This window comes from Zingiber officinale, chromosome 4A (genome assembly GCF_018446385.1).
Source record: "Zingiber officinale cultivar Zhangliang chromosome 4A, Zo_v1.1, whole genome shotgun sequence".
NCBI lineage: Eukaryota > Viridiplantae > Streptophyta > Magnoliopsida > Zingiberales > Zingiberaceae > Zingiber > Zingiber officinale.
This window is the reverse complement of record NC_055992.1, coordinates 148647270-148672364: the sequence shown is the minus strand read 5'-3', so window position 1 is coordinate 148672364 and position 25095 is coordinate 148647270. Positions and strand designations below refer to the sequence as shown.

At 35.4% G+C, this 25095-nt stretch overlaps 3 protein-coding genes across 6 annotated transcripts; 2 read left to right on the top strand and 1 right to left on the bottom strand.

Moving 5' to 3' along the window:
• Positions 1 to 1699: 1699 nt before the first annotated feature.
• Positions 1700 to 6509, top strand: LOC121971629 (probable serine/threonine-protein kinase PBL7). The gene is made up of 5 exons (XM_042522983.1): positions 1700 to 2061; positions 2455 to 2660; positions 2912 to 3101; positions 5069 to 5460; positions 5596 to 6509. The coding sequence occupies exons 1-5, from the start codon at positions 1941 to 1943 to the stop codon at positions 6286 to 6288; spliced, it is 1602 nt and encodes a 533-aa protein (XP_042378917.1). The 5' UTR covers positions 1700 to 1940; the 3' UTR covers positions 6289 to 6509.
• Positions 6510 to 14375: 7866 nt separating this feature from the next.
• On the top strand, positions 14376 to 20081 carry LOC121971628 (dihydrolipoyllysine-residue succinyltransferase component of 2-oxoglutarate dehydrogenase complex 2, mitochondrial-like). 4 transcript variants are annotated; one of them, XM_042522980.1, is made up of 13 exons: positions 14376 to 14501; positions 15430 to 15490; positions 15568 to 15595; positions 15746 to 15816; positions 15915 to 15989; positions 17010 to 17065; positions 17173 to 17217; positions 17319 to 17585; positions 17663 to 17757; positions 18746 to 18836; positions 18911 to 19021; positions 19354 to 19548; positions 19634 to 20081. In XM_042522980.1, exons 1-13 carry the CDS (start codon positions 14457 to 14459, stop codon positions 19823 to 19825), a joined length of 1332 nt encoding a protein of 443 aa, XP_042378914.1. In that variant the 5' UTR covers positions 14376 to 14456; the 3' UTR covers positions 19826 to 20081. The 4 variants fall into 4 exon arrangements, with proteins under 4 accessions (XP_042378914.1, XP_042378915.1, XP_042378916.1 ...); XM_042522981.1 differs by lacking the exon at positions 14376 to 14501 and adding an exon at positions 14670 to 14921; XM_042522982.1 differs by lacking the exon at positions 14376 to 14501 and adding an exon at positions 14670 to 14933.
• A 70-nt stretch (positions 20082 to 20151) lies between these two features.
• LOC121971627 (long chain base biosynthesis protein 2a-like) lies at positions 20152 to 24537 on the bottom strand. Its single transcript, XM_042522976.1, has 12 exons — positions 24147 to 24537; positions 23961 to 24026; positions 22685 to 22773; positions 22319 to 22464; positions 22112 to 22236; positions 21929 to 22022; positions 21685 to 21848; positions 21423 to 21584; positions 21219 to 21345; positions 20949 to 21115; positions 20596 to 20703; positions 20152 to 20521 (listed from the first exon to the last, which is right to left on the bottom strand). Exons 1-12 carry the CDS (start codon positions 24276 to 24278, stop codon positions 20432 to 20434), a joined length of 1470 nt encoding a protein of 489 aa, XP_042378910.1. The 5' UTR covers positions 24279 to 24537; the 3' UTR covers positions 20152 to 20431.
• Between the last annotated feature and the right edge of the window lie 558 nt (positions 24538 to 25095).

The following is a 25095-nucleotide window of genomic DNA, read 5'->3' as shown; positions in this document are numbered from 1 at the left end:
GGTGCAACTTTACACGCATATCGGCACGCGTGTGCACGTGCGAGCCGCTTGGTTAGGTCCTACTTTATAGTTGCACAAATTCAACGGCGGCCGGGAGTCGGTGGATGAACCACCACTTCCACCTTACGCCACCTCTTTAATTTATGAATTAATTAATATTTAATAAAGTATTTAGATGAACGAAATTAAGGTATGGGCAAGATTAAAGTTAGAGGAAGGGCAAATTGATAAGAATAGTGTTTAAGAAAATTGATTTGGTAAAATACCTACTAAACTTTTTATATTTGTTTTCAAAGAATGATAAACTTTCTTTTTGTTAGTTGAACTAATAATTATGCCAAAGGCCACATGGGCGTTCAACAAATGTAGTTAGAACTAGATTTGTAAAGAATGATTTGTTATATTTGGATTTAAACAAATAGTCTGTGAAGCATTAGTGGACTAAATTTGTTAGGAGCCTTAGAGATGCCCAGTTGGGTGTTTTAAGTTCTGTGTGATTAGGCTTGTGATTACTCACTCGAATTTAACTTTTTATTTGGTTTTGCACTAAGATAGGTTAACTAGGGTTTCTTCTTTGTAGTTGGCCCAAGATGAAATTTGTAGACAACCACACGGTCCACACCTATCTTTGGGTGACTAAATTTAAATTCTAGCTTGTAAATGGGCACCATGATAGACTTTAGTCGACCAAAACTATAGCATTGCCTAAATTTCATTGATGAACCCTATATTCCTTATTATATGTTAAACCATTTTATACCTTCACTTGACAATTTTAGATGGTGTAAATTCATGTAGCGATTTTAGTTAAAACTACTACGTTGACTTAAACTACTCAAATTCAACAAATGAATTATTTATTGCGCTGATTGGGATCTTTTAAGTTGTTTTAGTCCTTCATTTGAAATTTTTAGATAGTTAAGGTCTGTATAATAATTCGATAAAAATCCTACATAAATTCAAAATATACAAATATAACAAATGAATCCCTATTTTTGTTGTTATTGTTGTTGTTGTTGTTTTCCTTAGATCTCATTGGATTGTTCTAAACCTTTATTTCATCATTCTTTACAATTTAATCAGTGCTACATGAATCAAAGTATTCAAATTTAATAGATGAACATTTGTTGTATTTCATAGAAGATATTGAGTGGTTTTACATCTGACCCCATAGGTATAGTGTAGTTGGTACTTGAGTGGTGGTTTGTCACGTTGGGCGAGGAATTAATTTTTGTGAGATTTATTCTCCATGAAGAAAAATATCTATCCATTTAGAAGGTCTTTACTTTGGCAAAAGGTGGAATAGGTGACTGAGGATTTAGAAGGTCTTTACTTGCTTGTATATGTCAATGATATTAGACTACTTGATTTTTTTTTTTTTTTTACTCTATTAAGTGGTTTTACATCTTCATTTAATAATTTTAAATAATTTAGATTAGTATGATAATTTTGATCAAAATTATTATACAAATATAAGTAACACAATTAATAATTAGATTTATTAAGAGTTATTTAATTCTTTAATTTTTATAATTAGTTGATTTTTTGATAAAATATTTTTTTTAAAAAAAAAATCTATTAAATTTTATTAGAAAAATTCGAATTATTTTAGAAAAGTTTATTATTTTATAAAAAAATTTAAAAAAGTACGTATCTATATTATATACGAAGCTAAAGTATTCGGTTGAGTCGTCAACCTTCCCACTCGAGTCCGCTACTCGTTCCACGCCTAAAATACGCGCTTGTTCCTGTCATCTTCGTCTCTTGGCTTCCGATCTCGCCCGTCGAATCCCGGCGGCGGAGATTTTCCAGCGCGTTTTGATTCCTTGGAAGTTGCTGCAGCGGCGATTGCTTCGAGAAGGAGCCGTAACTGGTCGATTTCCGTGAAGATTTCCATGTTTCGGCAGTGGTAATTGATTGGGTTTCGGGTCTCCTGCGAGATGGGTTGCTTCCCTTGCTTCGAATCGAGGGATCGGGAGCCGCTCAGCAGGGCTAACGCGAGCGATCGTAAGAGGGAGGAGCTGCCCATGGTGGCGTCTCAGGTGGAGAAGTTGCCCATCGGTGAGTTTGAGGGCGGCTTGATTGATTCTGTCATCCTTGATGTCGTTGTCCTGGTGAACATTTTTCTGCCATCGATTAGCTTAAAAGTTACAGAAAGCACTGGAAGTACCACGCATGTTCGGTTCTTAGCTACAAAGACAGGAATTTGACACTTAGTTTCATCTCTCTAAGATTTTTTAAACTGGAATTATTCGCCAAGCCGCCCTTTTCTGTCTTATCAAAATCTTAGATGCTCTTCTAGAGTATAGAAGAAGTGTAGATCTTTGCTGATTTATATCTCATCCATTTTGAGCTTACTTGAGTTCCATTGGATCAGAGGGTCTGCATGTAAGATCCCACTGGACACCCCCAAAATCTTTTGATTTAACTGGGACTTGCTTCATGAATTTGCAGGGGATGATAAGACAAGGATCAGAAGCAATTTGAGTACGGAGAAGGAATCACTGGATGCAAAAAAGGAGCCGCTATTTGCTAACCCGGCACAGACTTTCACCCTCCGAGAGCTTGCCAATGCGACTGGGAACTTTAGATCCGATTGTTTCCTTGGAGAAGGAGGATTTGGACGGGTCTACCGAGGGCGTCTGGAGAGTACTGGTCAGGTAATTCAATGATGAATAAGGGAATTGTTCGTTTGTGGTTATGGGAGTTTGGTCTCTTCTGTGCTTGAGGACTTATCAACTTATATAACGGCACACTGCTTTCACCAAGTTAGAAATTGAAATTCTTGTGAAAAAAGAGAATAGAAGTGACTTTTAAAAAAGATTTTACTACAGTTGTCCTTTAATTTTTACTATCTTCCTTTAATTTTTATTTTTTTTATGTAATGGGTATCAATCTCTTCTGCTTACAGGTAGTGGCTGTGAAACAGCTTGACAGGAATGGGCTGCAAGGAAACAGGGAGTTTCTAGTGGAAGTACTCATGCTTAGCTTATTGCACCATTCCAACCTTGTGAATCTGATTGGTTATTGTGCTGATGGAGATCAACGCCTCCTCGTGTATGAGTATATGCCTTTGGGATCATTGGAAGACCATTTGCATGGTATGATTTACACAGTAGACTTGAGAGAACCCGATACAGTCTCTCCTTTGTTTGTTGCAAGCACTTTACTTTGTTTGGAAGAAATTCGTCGTACTTATAGTACACCCATGTTCTTTCTTTGTTGATTTCTTCAGCATTATCTGAATTCCACGTCTAAATCCTGGTGTTGAGCTGGGATTTAAAATATATATGTTACTGGCGTATATTGGTTCTTGTATAGCTATTTTCTTGCCGGCTTACCTTTTATGAAGAGTTCAACCATTAGGACTTATACAATCTATGACTAGAAGTATGAAATTCAATCCTTTAGATTTGCACATATATGTGTCTACAACCTAGCTAAGCATTGGAACATTCACATTTTTATTGGTCATGAGACTTTCGAGTATCCAATATGCGGAAATACTACTAACATTTTCACATTTTTAACATTCATAGTTGTAGCTTTAGACAATGTTGTTTCTTCTTTTAGTTTCAACTTTGTGCCTTGGGATAAACATTGAGTAGAGGCAGCATACATTCGGACAGGAAAAACACCAACTAGAACAACAACAACAACAAAGAGGAGTGATGCAAAAGTTGGAGAGTTGAAATATACCCAGATCTTGTACTTGTGTCATTCAACTTCTAGTATTTTAGTTTAGTTCCAACACTTAGTGGTTATGCAAATATATTGATGAACACATTGAGAATTAGTTCCAATACTAAAGTTTTGGAAAATTAAGGGATGAACTTATTTTGATGCTAGAAAAATTGATGCTCTCATTTAGTGTAAAACACTCATTTTATATTAATAAAGTAAATCAATAGTCAATGTGCTTGCTATATTTTGTAACTTGTAACGTCAAATTGTAATTCTATCAATTTTCTACTTGCTATAAGCTCATGATTATAGTCATAGACACCCCTATGCCTTGCCACTTGCACTAATGGCTAGTAGCCACCCGTGATTTACCTCCTCCATGTTAGCTTAAGGACGGGTTGACGGGGGCACTGGGGGCGAGCGAATCGCCTTTTGCCATATGATTATAGACAAACATGCTAAGTGGAAGGGAGTCTTTAGGATTAGAGCTCATTTGAGTCAATCTCAACACACTTAAGCATGCCAAATGTCAGCATGACACTATGCCCAAACTGTGCCATTTCAAATTGCCAATTGTAGATCAAAATTCGGACATAGAACAATACTTAGTTACCAACTAACAAATTATATTGTTCTTTTTTCATACTTTTTTCTAGGTTCTCCAGTACTAAGTTTGGATTCCTCACTGACTTTCCATGATGGGAAAATAATATTTTGTAGTGGACAACTAAGTTAATTTGAAAAATTGGGTGGTTTTTGAAATTAAAAGATTATTCTCATGTCTTATCATAAATGCTATTACGTGCTGATTTATATGACAGAAAGTAATTTGTCGTAATGAAGAAGAATTCAACTAGGAAACAAAAATGAGTTGGTCTTGGTGGAAATAATTATACCTGTGAAAATTTAATGTATTGTCAAATGATGAAATTATATGGGAAAAGTGCACAAGTTTCTTAAGTGCCTCACTGTTATTTCCTCCATGGAGAAACCTAGATGTTGTGTGCATATGGATCTTTATTTCATTATCATACATTTTGTTCTAAATCTGCGCTATCTGCCATCTGCCATGTTTGTTTGAGTAGTCAGAGCTTCTCATAGTGAAATTAAATGATCTATCTCTGACTAGTTAAGCAACGTTTGTTTATTTTTGTGCTGAGAAATGTGATATGATTTCATCTTCTATAAATTTTACTGCTGTCACTGGGGAACTCGTTAACTTGCAAGCTCAGTGGTTCATAAACAAGTAGGAATTTATTCAATGTCAGTTGATCAGATAGGCTATTAGTATGTTGTGTGATCACTTGATATTATGGAATCTTGAAATATATAATTTTCTATGTAGGTAATAGTTCTTGCTAATAATAACCGCTTATATTTCCAGACCTTCCACCTGAGAAGGAGCCACTCGACTGGATTACAAGGATGAAAATTGCAGCAGGTGCAGCTAAGGGATTGGAGTACCTTCATGACCAAGCTAGTCCACCAGTTATCTATAGGGACCTAAAAACCCCTAATATACTACTAGATAAGGGCTTCCACCCCAAACTCTCTGACTTCGGACTTGCAAAGCTCGGTCCAGTTGGCGATAAATCTCATGTATCAACAAGAGTAATGGGAACCTATGGATATTGTGCTCCTGAATATGCTTTGACTGGACAATTGACAATCAAATCTGATGTGTATAGCTTTGGAGTTGTTCTCTTGGAGCTGATCACTGGAAGGAAGGCCATTGATGGTACCAGGCCACATGCTGAGCAAAATCTTATTTCATGGGTAAGCTTTCTTTACTTTTCTATGATTTAACTGATTTTCATGCCCTACGATATGAAGCGTCTGAAAGCAAGAATAGAGTTGGATTGAATTTTTCATGGCCATTGATGGTACCAAAACATTGAATGCTGGTTGCAGGTTCGTCCTATATTCAAAGATAGAAAAAGACTTCCAAGTCTGGCTGATCCAAAGCTAAGGGGTCGGTTTCCCATGCGTGGCCTTTATCAAGCTCTTGCCGTGGCATCCATGTGTATCCAAGAAGATGCTGCCGCCCGTCCTATAATTGCCGATGTTGTCACCGCTATTTCCTACCTGGCATCCCAAGCATATGATCCAGGTGCAGCCCCCACAAATAACAAAAGGCCTAGTGGTGAAAGGAGAAATGCACATGAGGAAGGTGGAACAATACTGACCATCATCGACAACGGAGAGCCTGGCCAAATGCAGCAAATGAATTATGAAGACCTTCCGAAGGAGGCAACGCTGATGTTGAGGCACAATGTCGATCGAGAGCGAGCTTTGGCAGAGGCAAAGCAGTGGGGCGCAAACTGGCGGGAGAAGATGCAAACATATTATTACCCTGATGCAGCTCCCACAAGTAGCAATATACCTTGTGTTGAAAGGGACAGGAGCTCAAATGAGAGTGGAAGAATGCCGACTAACAACGATGATAGAGAGCCTGTGCAAATGCAACATCACAATTCTGACAACCGAAACAATACAGCTTCGACTTTGAGGCGTAACTTCGACCGAGAACAAGCATTAGCAGAGGCGAAAATGTGGGGGCAGAATTGGCGAGACAAGACACAAGCTAAGGCCAATGCTCATTGAGGTTTTGATGTTGCAAATGCAATTGGATAGATAGATAGATAACTTGCTCAAATCCCCTCACTAGAGTTGAAGCTGAGTATTGTTTCCTTCTCTGATTTTCTATGGCTTTGTTGGAAAGGCAAAAACAATTCAAAGAGAAGTGAAGAGAAAAATGGCTGTAGATAATTGGATGCATATTGGTATAGAAAATTAAGAAAAAAGTACAATATATCATTACTTAAGGGAATGTGTATCATCCCTTTGCTCTACTTTTTGTGGCTCAAAGTCCCAATATATTTTGATTTTCTTTCATAAAATTTTCCACAGGACAATGAAGAAAACTAATAGACCACAATCAGACAATTGCAACAGTTTGATAGAATTGGTGGATACCGTACAAAATAGTATAAGTGTTTCATTAATCTTGAAGATGGATGGTTTTTTTTAGTTCGCTGGCTAGGTAAATCTGGAACTATAGTCTACATGCATATTCAATAAAAAATTGTTATAAGTAGTTGACTAAGTTAAACGAGTAGAAAAGGGTTTATTTAGCCGTTTTAGTATAATTGTTATATAACTATTTTTAATTATTTTAAAATATTTTTTACAAATTAATAAATTTAAAAAATATATATTTTTTAAAAAATATAAAGCATGTTGGAAGAAAATCAATGAAGGGTGGAATGCTTGACTACTTGTGGAATCAAGACCAAAATAATAACAAAAGGATAAACAAAAACTTACCAAGTTTCTATTAGAGAAAAAAACAATCCATACTAACTTCATCAGTTTCTTTGGCTCCAAATAAAACTTGTTTACAATGTCAAATGATTAAACGAAAGTTGGGTGGCAAAGAACAACAGATAGCCAAATGCAAATATTTAAAGGACTGACTAACTTCAAAAGTTCAGCTTGTAAAAAAGTAGGTGAAGCTAATCTCAAACTTCATGGCTTTTAGTCATTGTGGTCCATCCTATAATTGTAATGTCCAACTTGGCATCCCAAGCATATGATACAGGTCTAGTCCCTGCGAATAACAATAGGCCCAATGGTGAAAGAACAAAAGGTTCAATTCCAACATCATCAATTTCATCCAATACATAATCTTATTAGAAATATTATTGGACAAAATAATTTGGGAATTAGTGTGCAGGGCGACCTGAACGACAAAGCGGACCGAGAGACAGGCAAAGGATTAAACGAAAGGATTAATCCATACTAACTTCATCAGTTTCTCCGGCTCTAAATAAAAACTCATTTACAATGTCAAAGGATTAAATGAAAGTTGGACGGCAAAGAGTAACAGATAACCGAATGCAAATGTTTAAAGAGCTGACTAACTTAAAAAGTTCAGCCTGCAAAAAAGTAGGTGAAGCTAATCTCAAACTACATGGCTTTTAGCCATTGTTGTCCGTCCTATAATTGTAATGTCTAACTTGGCATCCCAAGCATATGATGTAGGTCTAGTCCCCACTAATAATAATAGGCCCAATGGTGAAAGAACAAAAGGTTCAGCTCCAACATCATCCATTTCATCCAATACATAATCTTATTAGAAATATTATTGGACAAAATAATTTGGGAATTAGTGTGCAGGGTGGCCTGAACGACAAAGTGGACCGAGAGACGGGCAAATGATTAAACGAAAGGATTAATCCATATTAACTTCATCAGTTTCTCCGGCTCCAAATAAAAACTCGTTTACAATGTCAAAGGATTAAACGAAAGTTGGGCGGCAAAGAGCAACAGATAACTGAATGCATTGTGGTCCGTCCTATAATTGTAATGTCCAACTTGGCATCCCAAGCATAGGATGTAGGTCTAGTCCCCGCGAATAACAATAGGCCTAGTGGTGAAAGAACAAAAGATTCAGCTCCAACATCATCCATTTCATCCAATACATAATCTTATTAGAAATATTATTGGACAAAATAATTTGGGAATTAGTGTGCAGGGTGGCCTGAACGACAAAGTGGACCGAGAGACGGGCAAAGGATTAAACGAAAGGATTAATCCATATTAACTTCATCAGTTTCTCCGGCTCCAAATAAAAACTCGTTTACAATGTCAAAGGATTAAATGAAAGTTGGGCGGCAAAGAGCAACAGATAACTGAATGCAAATGTTTAAAGGACTGACTAGCTTAAAAAGTTCAGCCTGCAAAAAAGTAGGTGAAGCTAATCTCAAACTTCATGGCTTTTAGTCATTGTGGTCCGTCCTATAATTGTAATGTCCAACTTGGCATCCCAAGCATAGGATGTAGGTCTAGTCCCCGCGAATAACAATAGGCCTAGTGGTGAAAGAACAAAAGGTTCAGCTCCAACATCATCCATTTCATCCAATACAAAAATCTTATTGGACAAAATAATTTGGGAATTAGTGTGCAAGGCATCGTGAACGACAAAGCGGACCAAGAGACGGCCAGGTAGAACAATCAAGCAAGTGGACACATTCGGCACGCGCAAGTCGTGCTTGACTACAAGTCAACTTAGTTCTGTGCAATCTAGCTAGACCCTAGATTTGCACCCTCATGCATGAAAGAAAATCTCTCCCAATGCATTTATTCATATCATTAATGCATGTGAATCAATATAACCAACAAACATGTCTTGAAACTTCTAATGTGGGTCTAAAGTCTCATTCATAATGGAGCTTCTTATCTCTTCCACCTTTTCTCCATTCACATATGTCCAACAAATGTTACTGTTTGTATTGTTGCATTGACTAGAATTTCTTCTGGTGAGCATGCTCACATGTCCAAATATCACTGAGCACAATTTGTAAGGCATGTCGATTTGCTTGAGTTGAACTCGCTGCCAGGCCTACCAGTGATGCATTTGTCCCAACATTCACTTGAAAGTTTCTCAACCATTTCAATGACCATTGCCTTATGCTTCTCTTCCTACAGGAGCAAAACATGATATGGTGAACTACTTAATTCATTGAAAACACAGGTAGAGAGGTGAGGGGAAAGCACCCTTGAAATTCTCCAAGAAATTGTTGCTCATAGAATCATTTGAAACCTAGCTATTTTAGGAGTGAAGCACTTAAAATAGAACATGCAATGTCTCAAAGTGAAATTATAGCTTACCATATCAAAAACAAGAAAGATAGTGAAATTATATAGCACATTACCATTTCAAATAGAAAATTATCTTAATTCCAATTACTAATTAGCACAATATTATTTCCAAATAACAAACACTAAGAAATTTATCTTAAATATGACTGTGTTCATCAGGGTACTACATGGAAGCATATATGTGATACAGATATTAAAATGGTTCTCTTAAAAGGCTAAAGAAGGCTAGAAGTTCTACACCCATCCCTACTATGCCAATGTGGATTTCATGTTAAATAATAATAAAATAATAAAAGTTAATTAAGAAATAACATTATAGATTTTTTTTTAAAAAGAAATTTAGAAAATTTTCAGTATTTAAATCGAATTTGTATTAAATATTTAAGGGGATAAATGACTTTGAGGAAACCTATTTAGAAATACCTAATTTTCATTCTCCACATCCTTCATCTCTCTCATTCCATATCCCCCTATTTCCACCGCTGCTTCTCCTCCCCTATGTCGTCGCCCTCACCGTCCACCCCATGTTGCCCTTCGCCGGTGCTATCTCGCAGCCACTACTGCCAAGCTGGAGCCACCATTGCCAGGTTGGAGCCACCGCTGCCAGCTCGCAGCTGCGGATGTGGGTGGAGGAGAAGGGAGAAGTCGTGTTGCGGGTGGAGGAGAAGGAGAAGCCGCAGGGATTTTAGGGCAAAAGCTTCGTTGTTCATTTCATTTCTCCTTTTTTATTTTCTTTTTTTTTTCACATAGGAAATGCTGAGTCATTCCTTGAGCATTTCGCTCCGTATTCCTTGAGCATATCATTTTACAATGATATAACACATCACATGCATAACATAAAGGACATGACAAATCACACAAATGACAAAATGATAATATGCATCTAAAATATGTCTTAAAAGCTAATTTCACAAATCAAGATTTCTTTAATTAAATTAGCAAATAAATTTCTAAAATTTAACTACATATTTTATTTAGAAAGTAATTCTCTATTAAGAAAATATAATTAATTAGGAAATAATTTCCTAAATTTAAATTTCCTAAAAAATTAGGGAATATATAATTAGAATTCCTTTATTAATTCAAAAACTTTCAAATTTAAAATTTTCTAAATTTATTTTAATTTTTTTTTTCAAAATTAGAAATTTCCTAATAATTAGTTAACTTTCTAAAAGTAGAAGTTTTTTAAAATAAATTTAGAATCTTTCCAAAATTTAAATTTTCTAAATTTATTTTACAGAATATTTCTAGAAACGAAAATTTTCAAAAATAAAATTTTCTAATAAATTAGGAAAGTTTTCAAAAAAACAAATAAAAAATCATAATAAAAATTAGAAAAATTTTAGAAAATAAATTATGACTAAGTTTACTTTTACAGAATATTTTGAAAATAGAAATTTTCAAAATTTTTTAATAAATTTCCAAAGATAGAATTTTCTAATAAATTAGGAAACTTCCCAAAAATAAAAATTCATAATAAAAATTCTAAAAAAAAATTATGATCAACTATGACTTATAAAATATTTTTTACGATTATACTGAAGCACGGTCAAACTTTGATACCACTGTTGATGTTATGAGTATGATGTGGATGTGTATTTTAGACGTTTTCACAAAACGTGTGCAACGAACAAATAAAAATATAATAAATTCTTAATTTATTACAATACACACTTAGTTCAGGATATTGTCTATGTGTTTGTCTCCACTGTGTTGATCCAAGTAATATTTACTTGTCTTGTGAATTCAAATTACTCCAATCATGTGTCTAAGAGTCTCATACTTTTAACATGTGATATTTTATAAAGGCTTTCAGTAACAACCCCTGATAAGTGCTCATAGGATTACATCTCCTTGTAGGGAACAGTCAATCTTTTATGGGCTATCTAAACACTTTCGGACACTTCGACTTATACCCAATTATCTCGGGTCCACATCTCTAAGGAGATGCATTACTTAAGATGTCAAAGTATGAGTCTCCATAATCAAGGTGACTTGAATACCTCAAGTCGAAGGAAACTTACACTCGGATTGCAGTAAGAACTTCACAGACATATCCATATATATAGAGAACCATATGAAGTCTTACTGCATGCCACTCTAATGAACTAGCTACCATAACTAGCATCCACGTTTTACTCTCGACATCTCAATGTCTTCAACTAGTGAGTAACAACTGCTTGGTCAGACCAAAGAATATAACTCATGTTAATTTCACATAATTGATAATGTCCAGATACATCAATTCATTGACTAAAAAATATTCCAATACTTTCATAATTACATATATAGGACGCTCACTAGTTGTAATTTAATTACAAATCCTCTTATGATATGAATCATATTGCGGGCATTTAGTATGTGAGTTTGAGACCATTTAAACACATAGACAATGTGCACTTAAATAGTAAATTTTTATTTATCAAAATAAATAGTACAAACCATAAGACGATTGTCTTAGGACACATTTCAAACATAACACTACTCTTATTAGGGTTGACTCTAGGGTTGTAGTAGATAGGTCATTGCTACTCCCACTAGGAAGACATCAATGCGGTAGTAATCAACCAAATCCTATCTTTCTATTCTCAATTGGGGCAACATTGATATGAGATAGCCTGGTATAGGAACTCTTTATAGGACCGCTTTTGGATCCTCCTCTTAGGTGGTATTTCCTAATCCACATGGTGAAGTAGCTCTATATGCAACTCTACATATGTGACGTGTCATTCATAGCACCCCCACACATGATGTGCTACTTTACTGAAACTTGTCGATAGTGATCATATTATGGCCAAAATTCGATAGTTGTCCAAGATAAGAAAATCCTGTTGTTTGAGTCTTCAGAATAATCTATCAAGTCTCCAAATATGTCCTTTGACTCCATAAGCAAGATCATACTCTATCTCTTGGATAGCCTCCCTTAGCTTATTTCATAACACATTACCACGAGTCATAGTGTATATCATTTATGCCATCTGAATTGAAATTATAAAGTCAGTATAGAACCGACAAAATCAGTAAAAAAAAACTGACTCATTCTAATTCAAAATATGCATAGAATCAACACATAGAACACATAATTAATTAAGAAAAATAAATTTTCTCGATTTGTGGAGCTCCAATCAACTAATCCGCAGGACTGGTCAACTGGTGATTATTCAGTCGATTGAACAGTCAACTATGTATTGGCTCTGGAAGTCTGATCCTGAGCAATCCAATGAGTGATTTTCTTGATTTCTTCCACATCCCCCACTACCAACACGTATCTCTTATTTAGTTAAACATCAAGTTTGTTCATAAACTTTTAATTCATTTGCAATCCCAACCATGCTAATAAGTTAACGAACCCTTAAACTCTCATTGCTAAACTATATTTTAAATTTTCTATGCCTAATGTATGAATTATGTTAGTTTTTTGGCACAACACTTTTTTTTTTCAAAGTTGGATTCAAGGATTCTGAACACGTAATTTGATCTTGTTTTCGTATTTGTGTTTTGTTGTTTCATTGTTATTGTAATCTAACCTTTTGTAGAAGTTAAATGAACACATTCTCCCTATTTTCTTCGGCGCAAATTATCCCAATTGAAAATGTAGGATGAAATACTACCTAATGAACGATGATATAAATTAGTTGTACTTGCGAGTTTAGCAGAATTAGTACTTGGACAGGGTTTATCATCAAAAAGATATGGTTCAATTTTTGACAAGTATAAATACTACTTTAGATTATTTCATATGTCTAAGAAGAGCATTCGGCTAAAGTTGAATAAACCCCTTATTTAATTTAATTATTTTTAGAGTTATAAAAGGTTTTAAAATGCACGTGGATGAGTATAGAGTTCCAATCAAATCAAAAAATTGAATCGCAAAAATGAAAAGAAAGATCAAGCAAATTCAAATCTCATCCACAATGGTGTCTGTCGATCTCATTGATCTCACTAATTCTAATGAAATTGCAAATCTCCTTTGCTCACTAATAGCCATCCACATCATCTCGGTTCATATGTGTACACACCGCTGCCTTGGTGTAATAATGCGAAGGTAAAATTAAAGGTGAGCCAGATTCTCTAAGGAATGCGAATTCAAACCTCACCTGTAACAACACATTACATCTGGAGAGTTAAAAAGTTTATAATGCTAATAGTTCGTCGTGACTGATTTACATTTTCTCATTTATTCTGATGATAATGAAAAATTTTTATGAGTTCAAATAATCACTCTTAAAATTAATTGGATCATAAAAATTGAATACCTGAATTAGTATTTAAAAAAAAACACACACTGTTCTTCATCATTCTATCTATAACTACTTTGACCTCACAGATCTCCCAAAGACAGTAGAATGAAATGATGATCTTTCATTACGGTAAAATGTCATATGTTGATCTTGGACATTTCACACGATCAATTCTATGATTATCAATAGAAAGGTAAATTAAGAAATTGAAACGAGTTCATAAAGAGGGTATATCCATGGTTTTTACCAAAATGACGATCTTTCATTGTAGCTTCACAAAGAATAACTCTACTACATCAAATTTTTAGTTTTTTTTAATGATAATTCAGGTATTTAGTTCAACCCGACTAACTATAATTCTATTATTAGATAAATTCAGGATAATTTATACAGGTTAATTTCTAAAATATTTATAGAATTTAAAATATGTTGGTAAAAAGGAATTGTGCTAGCGTCCCTAATATATTTTAGAGTTAATATAGAATTTCAAACATGTTTTTCTTTATAATAGGTAGATGTGAACATCTGATTCATCTACCGAATAGATTTGGAACATAACTAACTTATGTATATTTATAAATCGTTCTCAAGAAATATTTATTCTTAGTTTAGATAAATGGAGGGCGGAAAATTACTTCTCTCCACTTCTGCCCAAACACACAAGGCTTTAATTCCTTCTAATTCTTTCTCCCGCAAAGTAAGCACAAAGTGGCAGACACGTAATTATAACAAACGTACCTGGTCGAAAAGAATAATCGATCAATAAAAACAACAACAACGACAAAACAAGGAATAGGTTTTACCTGCAGTACTCGCTTGCTCCAGAGTTCCGCGGTTTCGTAGGTGCTGGTGGCTGCTCGATCGGCGATGGCTTCCCATCTCGCTCGTCGTCTGGTTCGTCGCCCCGTTGCAGTAAGGGTTCTCTTCTCCTTTCAATTGCCCGCCAATAATTTGAGATCTGGAAAAAATTGATTTCGTCTTTTCTCTAGCTGGGGCGCGCTAAGTGCCAAAAAGATGGTGCAATTGGATGGTAGAGAGTGTTCTGTGGTGAAGACGGCGGCTTTTACATTTTCTTGTTTTTCTGTGATCATCTTATCGTTTATTGGATCGGGCTTTTGTGACCTTGCGAGTTCTTAAAGTCGAGCGAAGAGGAGTTGTATTTTTTTTTTTAATCTTCTTCTGTTCGAGAGGAATTTTTTCTTCGGGGAGGGATGTGGTGACTTCCAGCAAGGCGAGATGTAGATCTGGATTGAGGCGAGCTAGGCCGAATTGGGAGAAGAAATTAAAAAAAAAAAAAAGAGTGCCGAATAAGGACTTGCTGAATTTCCCACGGTCGAGATCCTTGTTAGGGTTTTGTTCTCTGACGCTATATGGTGTTGAAATCTATGGGCAACTTCTCCAAAACAATTTTTGTGTGTGTGTGTGTTTGTGTTTGTGTTTTGCTCGTTGTTCCCTTGAAATAGAAAACAAATAATGTTTTTTTTTATAATTATCATCAAATGAACCTGCAGCCTTCTTAATCTTGTAGTGAACACACTACCAAAGTGAAAAAGTTCACAGAGATGCGAATGTGCCTCAATTTCAATTTTTAACTTTCAATGAGCATTTTTGAATTGCAATATATGATTATTCCTTAAACATACAAATTCTATACGTTAGCATATTATTTGGATTTGGAACTTTTTTTAGGTTTTTGCTGATTATGGCTTGCAATGATTTGCAATGCTTGTAAACTTGATAGTAGATTATGGTTAATTTACTCTGTCTCACTTATGTATATCTACTTTATAATGGGTACCTTGAAGCACTAATTATCCTTATCTGCATCATTTTATTTCAGGCCTTATTTCTCATGAGAAGTTATGGTCATGCCCGACAGATCAGCCATTACATTCTCCCTGGTGATCAGTTTTTCTTTGACTAAATTTCATTTATAAAGGTAATACAATGCTAGTATTCACATTAGTTTTGCTTTCAGGTGGCCCTGTTTGTACAAAGCCTATGAGGTAAGCATCCTATATTTTTTTTCCTCAAATAATTGTTATTTCTTTTGTGTAGTTGATTTGTATTCTTGTATCCACATCAGTTTACTTACTAGCTTCATTTGATCTTCTGGAAGTTGGATTTGTTTTATGCATTTTTCTTTGAGTGTGTAGGGAAGTTATGGAGTTCTTCCCAAGGTCAACATCCTACAATCTGTGGAGTAGGTTCTTTTCTTCTGAAAATGGTGAGATTCCTTTACATTTCTTGATAGCTTTGTTAGGTTTCTATTTTTTTTTTTCTTCTGTAATTGAGTTCTTACTTGCACCTTTTTTTATGTTAAAGGTGATCTAGTTGATGCTGTTGTCCCATTCATGGGTGAATCTATAACCGATGGGACTTTAGCAACTTTTCTAAAGAGTATGCAGTCATCTTTCTCTAACTCTTTTTCAGTATGTGTATATATGTGTACATACACTTGTATTCACATGTATGTGTGCATTCTATGCATTTGAACATAACATGAATGGTCGTTACTGGTTGGTCTAGATCAACAGAAAAAGCATTCTAAATGGAGAAATGTAAAAGGTGGACATCAGTTTTATGACATAAATAGTGAGTCAGTGAAATTTGCTATTATGAGCAAAAACTTCTCTTGTTCATTGTATGGACAAGGTTACAAGTGTTTGAAACCCCCTTAGTATTCATCGAATCACTGAAACAGTGTCGCTCTTTGTTGTATACGGTGTACAACTATGTTTTAATTAGATGTTACATCTTGAACTTGAGTTGAATGTTTGTTTGTCACAAGGAATAAAGATTCAACCATATTTTTGTTATTGTCTGAATAGCAAATGATGCATACTCTCACACAAGAATAGGTTTTCCTTCTATCATGATAAAGTACTGCCATATTTTGTTTTGCTTTCGGGCACTGTATAATCTGGAGATCACTTTTGACTATCAAATTCTGGATTATGATATGACTAAAACAAGGTGTCAGTAACATTGATCTTTTCTTACCATTAAACTTTGTATGGCAATGAATGCAGCAACATTAATATTAGCTAGATAATTAAATCTTCATGGCTTCATTCTATCTCTACTCTTTGTTAAGCTAATTCAGCAAAAAGAATGACCATACTTGGGATCAACAACATTGATCATTTCATGCAATCACATTGTGTAAGGCCTTATTCTTGGTATTAACAAAGATATTTAGGATGTGCTTGATTGCCATTAATTTTGCTCTACCTCCTTTTCCCTCTTAAGACTATCGTACTTGATCCAATTTATTTGACACTAGATACTGTTAATTTTATTTTCTCATACTTGATCCAATTTATTCTCATCTTATTTATACCTACACAATTAGTGAGTGCGGATTATTTTGTGAAACTTAGTCAAATCTGGGTCTTATTTTGTTGGTATTGGAAACAGAACCTGGTGATAGAGTTGAAGTTGATGAACCTATTGCCCAGATTGAAACTGACAAGGTTTCAAGTGCTATTTCTATCTTATTTAAGACATTTTTTTTACTTAATTAAGTTTTTATCCATAATCCGTTAGTCAACTCTTGTAATACTATTTATATATGTTTCAGGTAACTATTGATGTTGCTAGTCCTGAAGCTGGAGTTATTCAGAAGGTCAGAGGATCTATTTTTCTGTGTTTTTCTTTATGCTTTGTTTATATTTTCACATTTTTATCATGGAACTTAATACCATTCAGTTTTTATATGATTGATAGTTCATTGCCAAAGAAGGCGATACAGTGACTCCTGGGACCAAAGTTGCTGTTATCTCTAAGTCTGCTCCTACCGACACTCATGTAGCTCCATCAGATGAGATAGCTGGTAAGGATACTTCACCTGCCGTTCCTGTTGAGAAGAACATTGATGCACAAGTGCCAAAAGTGGAAGCTCCCATTAAAGAGAAGCCAAAAGTACCCTCTCCTCCATCCCCTAAAATCTCACCTTCAGAACCTCAACTTCCTCCCAAGGAAAGGGAAAGACGTGTAAGTCTCGTTTGACATAAGGTCTATTGTTGCATGAATAAATGATATCCATAATATAAAATCAATTACAATTACAGGTTCCTATGCCGAGACTAAGGAAAAGAGTTGCTACACGGTTGAAGGATTCACAAAATACATTTGCATTATTGACCACGTTTAATGAAGTGGACATGTAAGCATCTACATTCTTATTTCATTCTGCTCCTTTTGAGACAATTGTCTAACATGCTACTTTTTTTATCTTCAATTTATCTTATTGAGTACACATTTATTATTATAAAAAGGCACCAGAGATATGATTATTTTTCCTATGCTACATGGAGTCAGCTTGGTTGCCTAAACAAAAGGAAGTAGTTGTTTACATTTATTTTTCCTAGCATTACGAGATACTCACTCCATCTAGTGTCATGTTAATAATAGAGAGACCCTCATGCCTTGACCACTTGCACTAATAATAGTTAGTAGCTACCCGTGATTTACCTTCTCCGTGTTTGCCTAGGGATGGGTTGGCAGGGTGCTGGGGGCGAGCGAATCGTCTTTTGCCACATGTTAATAATAGAGAGGATGATTCATAGGTTAATGAAGGTGAATGACAATTTCACTTAAGTGCAAGTGTTAAAGTCTTAACCACTTCTTTTCCAAGTGATGAACTCTTTAAACATCAATTATATCTATTCTACATCGTCAATTTTTTTCAACCTTATAAATTTTTGTATGTGTTAAATTGTTTTTTTCCCATGAAATAAGCATTTTCCATTAGGGATGATGCTTAATTTGTTCATTCATGAAATACAAATGAAGAGCATCTAATTATTAAAATCAAAGATGCCATGTAGAATGCTAGAATAAAATTGATTAACATTAACAAGTTGTACGTATCAATTCTCAATTCTAAACAAATATGACTTTTGAATAATCTAAAAAAATAACTTAAAAGTAGGAAATTGTTCCATTGACTGGAATGATGCACTGTAGGTTGTGACAGTGTATGAGTGATGGTGCACACAAAATAATTTTTCGTGCTTAGGAATCTGTAGCTTGCCTTTCCATCACAAATAATTTTTTCTTATTGGATTTTTTTTAATGAAATATGAAGAAAAGATAATGTTTTTTTTTCTTATTTACTTCCTGTTTAAACCTTTGGTGTTTGCACATTGTAGGACTAATCTGATGAAGCTCCGATCTGAATACAAAGATGCCTTTCTAGAAAAGCATGGTGTGAAGTTGGGACTCATGTCCGGTTTTATAAAGGTAAATCTGCACTACGACATCAGGTTCTCCTTTTATTTGCCCGTTTAATCGTAGTTATTTTTCATGGATGTTAGGCTGCTGTTTCTGGACTCCAAAACCAGCCAGTCATCAATGCTGTCATTGACGGCGATGACATCATATACCGGGATTATATTGATATCAGTATAGCTGTTGGTACACCTAAGGTTTGTAGAAGTCAACCAATGTTAAGCATTTTATTTGATATTACATTATGGATGGTGTTCTACCCTGGAATGATTTGTTTAATCGTAGTTATTTTTCATGGATGTTAGGCTGCTGTTTCTGGACTCCAAAACCAGCCAGTCATCAATGCTGTCATTGACGGCGATGACATCATATACCGGGATTATATTGATATCAGTATAGCTGTTGGTACACCTAAGGTTTGTAGAAGTCAACCAATGTTAAGCATTTTATTTGATATTACATTATGGATGGTGTTCTACCCTGGAATGATTTCAGGAGTTCAATTCTGAATTCGTCCCTAATCTCACAGGGCCTTGTGGTTCCAGTTATCCGTAATGCCGATAGAATGAATTTTGCGGAAATAGAGAAGGAGATTAACACCCTTGCTAAGAAGGCGAACAATGGAACCATTTCAATAGACGAGATGGCTGGAGGCACATTCACCATCTCAAACGGTGGTGTATATGGAAGTCTCCTGAGTACCCCAATCATCAACCCCCCACAAGTAATGAACTTTAATGTCTTCAAAGCTTTGAATATGTACTCATGAGTTCTTGTGGGATAAACTAATCCAATTGTATGCTTCTCAGTCTGCCATATTAGGCATGCACTCCATAGTGCCCCGACCGATGGTGGTTGACGGTAGCATTGTCTCGAGGCCAATGATGTATATTGCGTTGACCTATGATCACCGACTAATTGACGGAAGAGAAGCTGTCTTCTTCGTGCGGCGCATTAAAGATGTGGTTGAAGATCCACGAAGGCTACTCCTCGACTTGTAGGTACACCGAAAGGCTGATGGTTCGTTGATGCTTTTCAGTGGCAAAATAATTTTGCGAAACATTTAATTTAATTCCTACCGCAATTTTTTCAATACATCAATGAGAATGTGAGTTGCATCATGACTTTGTTTCCTTAGCAGAGACTATACATTTGATTTAGTGTGGAATTGAGATTCCACAATCACATTGAACATTGTCAATTTGAGTTAATGGATCATAAACGGCTTCAATGTCTGGGGTCAAAATCTTTAATTTGCATCTGCCTCGTTGGTAAATGGATTGACTTGACCGACCACCCTGTCATGAATTAAAACTGAAACATTTGGTTGACAAGGAAAAGCATGTTCAAGTTTCATTAGCAAAACACATTCTTACACAAGAAATACATACTACACAGCCTGAGAGGAAATTAAACAAGAAACCAAATTAAACTGTCTTTGATTCTACACTAGAATTGAGAGGGTAGGGTATACAAAAACACAAATCCATCTTTGGTTATCATAACTTAGTTCACTGTACAAAGGAAATTTATGATATGGATAGATTGGTTGAATTTGCTTCTAGTAAGGTGATTTTTCGGTCGATCAATCCACACTAAATGGTTTTCTACTCCACCTTGTATACCTTGGTCTCATGCTTTGGTGGTTCGGTGGGGAAGTACTTGATCCCCACTAGATCACCAACTTTGCTGATAACCTGGAGAAGCATAAAATAGGCAGGATCATTCGAGATGAAGCTAATCGAGTTTAGTCTCCAAGGCATGAACTTACCTCCAGCCCTTTAAGCAGATCTTCCCTAGAGTGTGCAGCTGATATACAAATTCGAGTCCTAGCAAGAAGAAGAGGTGAGGCAGGAAATGCAACCATGACAACAGCAACCTGCAATAAGTTAATGCAGTGGAAAGATCCATCATTTACAACATCTAGTCTTCCTGTTAAAATGACTAGTTTGTAAATGGCCTAAGATTGAATGAGCTGCTGCAGAGTTATGTCACTGAAAACAGCCTACATGTCCATGAGTGTAACTTATTGTTTATGTAAAGAGAGAGTAAGAGCTCTCAAATCTCAAGTAATATTCGACTCACAAACATGCAACATATGTTTCAGGAAGGATTATAACGTACATTTTGCTTGAGACATTCCCTAGAAAAGGCTGGAATCTTTGCTGGGTTATAAAGCATTATTGGCATAATCGGAGAGTCATTGTCACCGAGGACTTCAAATCCCATCTTCTTAAGTTCACATCGGAAGAAATTACTATTTTCACGAATCTGTGCAAGTTTCTGGGACCCTGGTATAGTCTGACCAAATAAGAGACATACCAACTACTAGCAGAAAGACAAGAATTCAGCAACAGTATAGATTGAGGATTAAGCAAGGTCATCCTAATTTACCTCTACTTGATCCATCTTCTCCGAGAATGACTTTAAGTGATGATATAACTTGCTGCACAGCAGGTGGAGACATGGAAGTTGCATAAACATGTGCTGGACAAGTGTCCTTTAGGTATTGGACAACTTCCTAAACAAGAATTTTTAGATATTTAGTAATTCACCCTAAACAATGGCAAATTTAACTTTGTTTTTTGCCAAGAGAACCTTGGATGCTGCAATGTATCCTCCACAGGATCCAAATGATTTTGTAAATGTGCCCATCATGATGTCAACATCAGCTGGATCCACTCCTAGGAGCTCACAGACTCCTTTGCCAGATTTCCCAACAGCACCAATGCTATGAGCCTCGTCCAAGTAGATGTATGCCTGTTTCCATAAAATACCAAGTCTAATTGTTCATTTTATAGTCATAAAAAGAGGAATCACAGTAAAATACCAACAGAGAATTATGCAATTGTGATCAAACCTTATATTTCTTGCAAACAGCTATAACCTCAGCAAGCGGGCAAAGTTCTCCTTCCATGCTGTATATGCCTTCGACAATGATGATAATCTTCTTCCATGGCCTGTGAGTTCGAGGTTGTCCCTCAGCTATCTGTTCTCTCAGGACCTTTTCCAAGTGCGCCACATCTACAAATAGACGAGAACAAACATTGAGGACAGCCAATCTGGAGCTAGTTTAAAATGCCCTTGGAAGATTAGGAACTTACTATTGTGTTGGAAAACACGTATTGCTGCACCTGATCCTCGAGCACCATTTACAATTGAGTTATGATTCAAAGAATCACTAATGATGAGTCCTCCCTATATAACATCAGATTGTTGATAAACGAACAAAATAACACTGAATTCCATCCTTAATCTCAGAGTTACCATAAAAAAATTATACAAACCTTCCCAATCAAAGCAGGAATAATGGAAGAGTTTGTAGCATAACCCATGCCGAAAGTTACAGCAGCTGGTTTTCCAACAAACCTTGCAACTAGCTCCTCCAGCTCAGTATGCAAGTCAGTTGTTCCTGCTCCACTCAAAGAAAACTTAAATTGATGCCACATTTATTCAAGACTCTTGTTTGCAACCTAGAAAGATCGAAGACATACCTCCATCAACACGGATACTGCAGGTGCTGGGAGAATACTTCTTTAAAGATTCAATTACACGAGGTGTGCAGTATTCATCAGCCGCTGCAAAACCAAGGTAGTTGTATGATCCCAGATTAAGGCACTTGGAAGTCTTCGAGGTCCGACTGCACAATCATAAGAAAAAGTTAAAATCGTCAAGAAGTTCTAAAGGAGTGCAGTAATCTTAAATAGCACTCCACATCATTTGATAGATATCACTATTGGATTACATCATATAGACGTATGACTTGACTACATCTTATAAAGCTCAAATACATGGGCAAAGTTGAAATTTTGGTAATATTAAATAACTACCAAGTATCTGATGAAAATCAATATACTTACTGTAAGGTCTTGTTACTGTCCTCGGAGTACCGTTCCACCACATCAAACCAAGCATCTGGTGCACTTGCAATTGGTCGACAAAAGCAATCCTGCACATCGAGTAAATTGTTTTTGCAAGATAACCAATTCATTTAAGGAACAGACTGCTTATGCTCAAGATGATTTAGATGAGTTTAAATCATTAGTGAATCATTCACATTATGATAGAATCGAACTTAGTCTGATGTCATATATATCAGTTAATCCTCTGAAACAAACTCAAACGGGTATTGCATACTTCTTACTTTAAACCCAAGTTTAAGTTAGGCCGGTTGTATGATATATTAAAATATTCCAGAGTCGATATAAGACGATCATTTAGTTTTATTAAAAGCCGATAGGACATGTTCATATCACACAATCAATGTACTTCAACCTTCAATAACAAGAATATTATTTCATTTTATGTTTTGCTCTTTATAAACAATTCTTAACCTACAGATGCAAAAAAACTCTTTGGATTTGGAAGTATTTACCTAGACAAAATGAAGCATAAGAAAGAACTTTTAAATGACATATCACATATAACGAAGTGGAACAAATGCCAAGTGTTTCCTTATTTACTTTATTCCCCTTTCTTATCCCTCTTAGTTTTTGTCCTTAGATAAAATCTGACTAATCTTTCATATTTCAAAACTCATCTACAAGAATTTGTTTATCTTGTGGTACATTTATTGCATAGTATGATGAACTATCCACCAGTCTATTGCACCAATGAAGCCATGAAAGAAGCCTTTGGGAGGGAATGGGTAAAAGTGCTAACACCGAAATCTGGACATAGATGGAAAAGGCTATTAAGTCATAGAAAATTGGAAACTGGTTGAATTGAGTTTTTGAAACTTAAGTGGCTTGGGAAACACTTTCATCAAATAGTTAATTTCAGATTTTCTATTTGATCGACAAACTTTCAGACAACATGCATTAAATGGAAATGGTCAAGGAAGCGTTTGTCTAGAAGGAAAAAAAAAAGAAAGCTGTCTACGTATATATATCAAGAATGAGAAGCCTCTTACAATCCTCCACCAGAAGTAATGAAAAGTTTTTTTTTTTAAAGATTTCATACCCCGACTATATTATCTAGAACAAACTTTTGTAGGACCATTTTTGTAATTAACCTCAACAAGGAGATATTTGATTTATTGGAAAAGGTAAAAGGCATGAATAATTAAGGAGAACACTAATTAGAAACTACAAAGAATTTTCAAGAAGAAATCGATAAGGATTTGAGAAACAACACCTGAATGCGCAGATAGAGGCGCCGGGTATAGAAGTCTTCCAGCCCTAAGCAGATCGGCGCATACCCCTGTTCCATACAGTATCAAGGAATTCCTCTCAAGATCCGATTCCAAAAATCCCCAAAATAATTCTAAAAAGCACGATCGATGGAAGCAGACGAATCACTAATAAAGCACAAAGGAGCGACCTTGAGGTCCTCGGAGCTGGATTTGAACCAATCGATTATCTTCCGGAACAAATCCCTGAGCTGCCCGAACGCGAAGAGGAGGCCATAGCTGAACAGCGTCGTGAGTGCGGTCGAGTAGGGCAACCTCACCATATTTCCACCACCGGAGAAGTTGACCGCCTCCGGATCTCTCCCTCTCTCTCAATCTCGCAAACAAGAAAGGGATACAGCGTTCTAGAGGAATTGATCAAAGAGAACCGGCAGGAGGCGAAGATGTAGTGGATAAATGGAGAGTGAAGAGAAGAGATGGAGGAGGGTTTACATGGAGGAGAATAGTCGTCAATGGCGTCTCTTCGAGATGGAACGAGGTTTGAACGTAGAATTAGAGGTTTCTGGCCTCTACTTTAGCGGGGGAGACGACGAGGAAGGTGGCTTTCACTTGATTTCTACCAGTCAGCGGTCTTTTTCCTCCTGTTTAAATTTTTTTATTGAATTATATATATTTTTATTTTAATATTATTACAAATAATTTAAAATAATAAAATATATAAATATCTATAATTTTTTTATTAAAAATAACTTTTTAGAGTTAAATTTAACCCAACTTAATAATGACCGAATATTAACAAACTAAAATTTTTAATATTAATATTTTTTTTATCAAATCGAAGACTATATTATTTATTAAGGAAAAATTATACGAGCTTCCATCATTTTTAATCGTATGACATTTCATTTTTAATTAAAGTCAAATGAATACCGGTAGAAACTAACAACTAATTTTTATACTGAGAAAATCTATAAACTTAATTTTATATAATATAAAAACTAACAACTAGCTTCTATATTTATTATAATTTTTACATAGTCGAGTGATATAAAGGAGTCTATATAAATATGTTAATTAAAAATAGTATGTTGACCAATTCGATACACATTTAATTTTAATTAAAAATGAGATGAATAGATG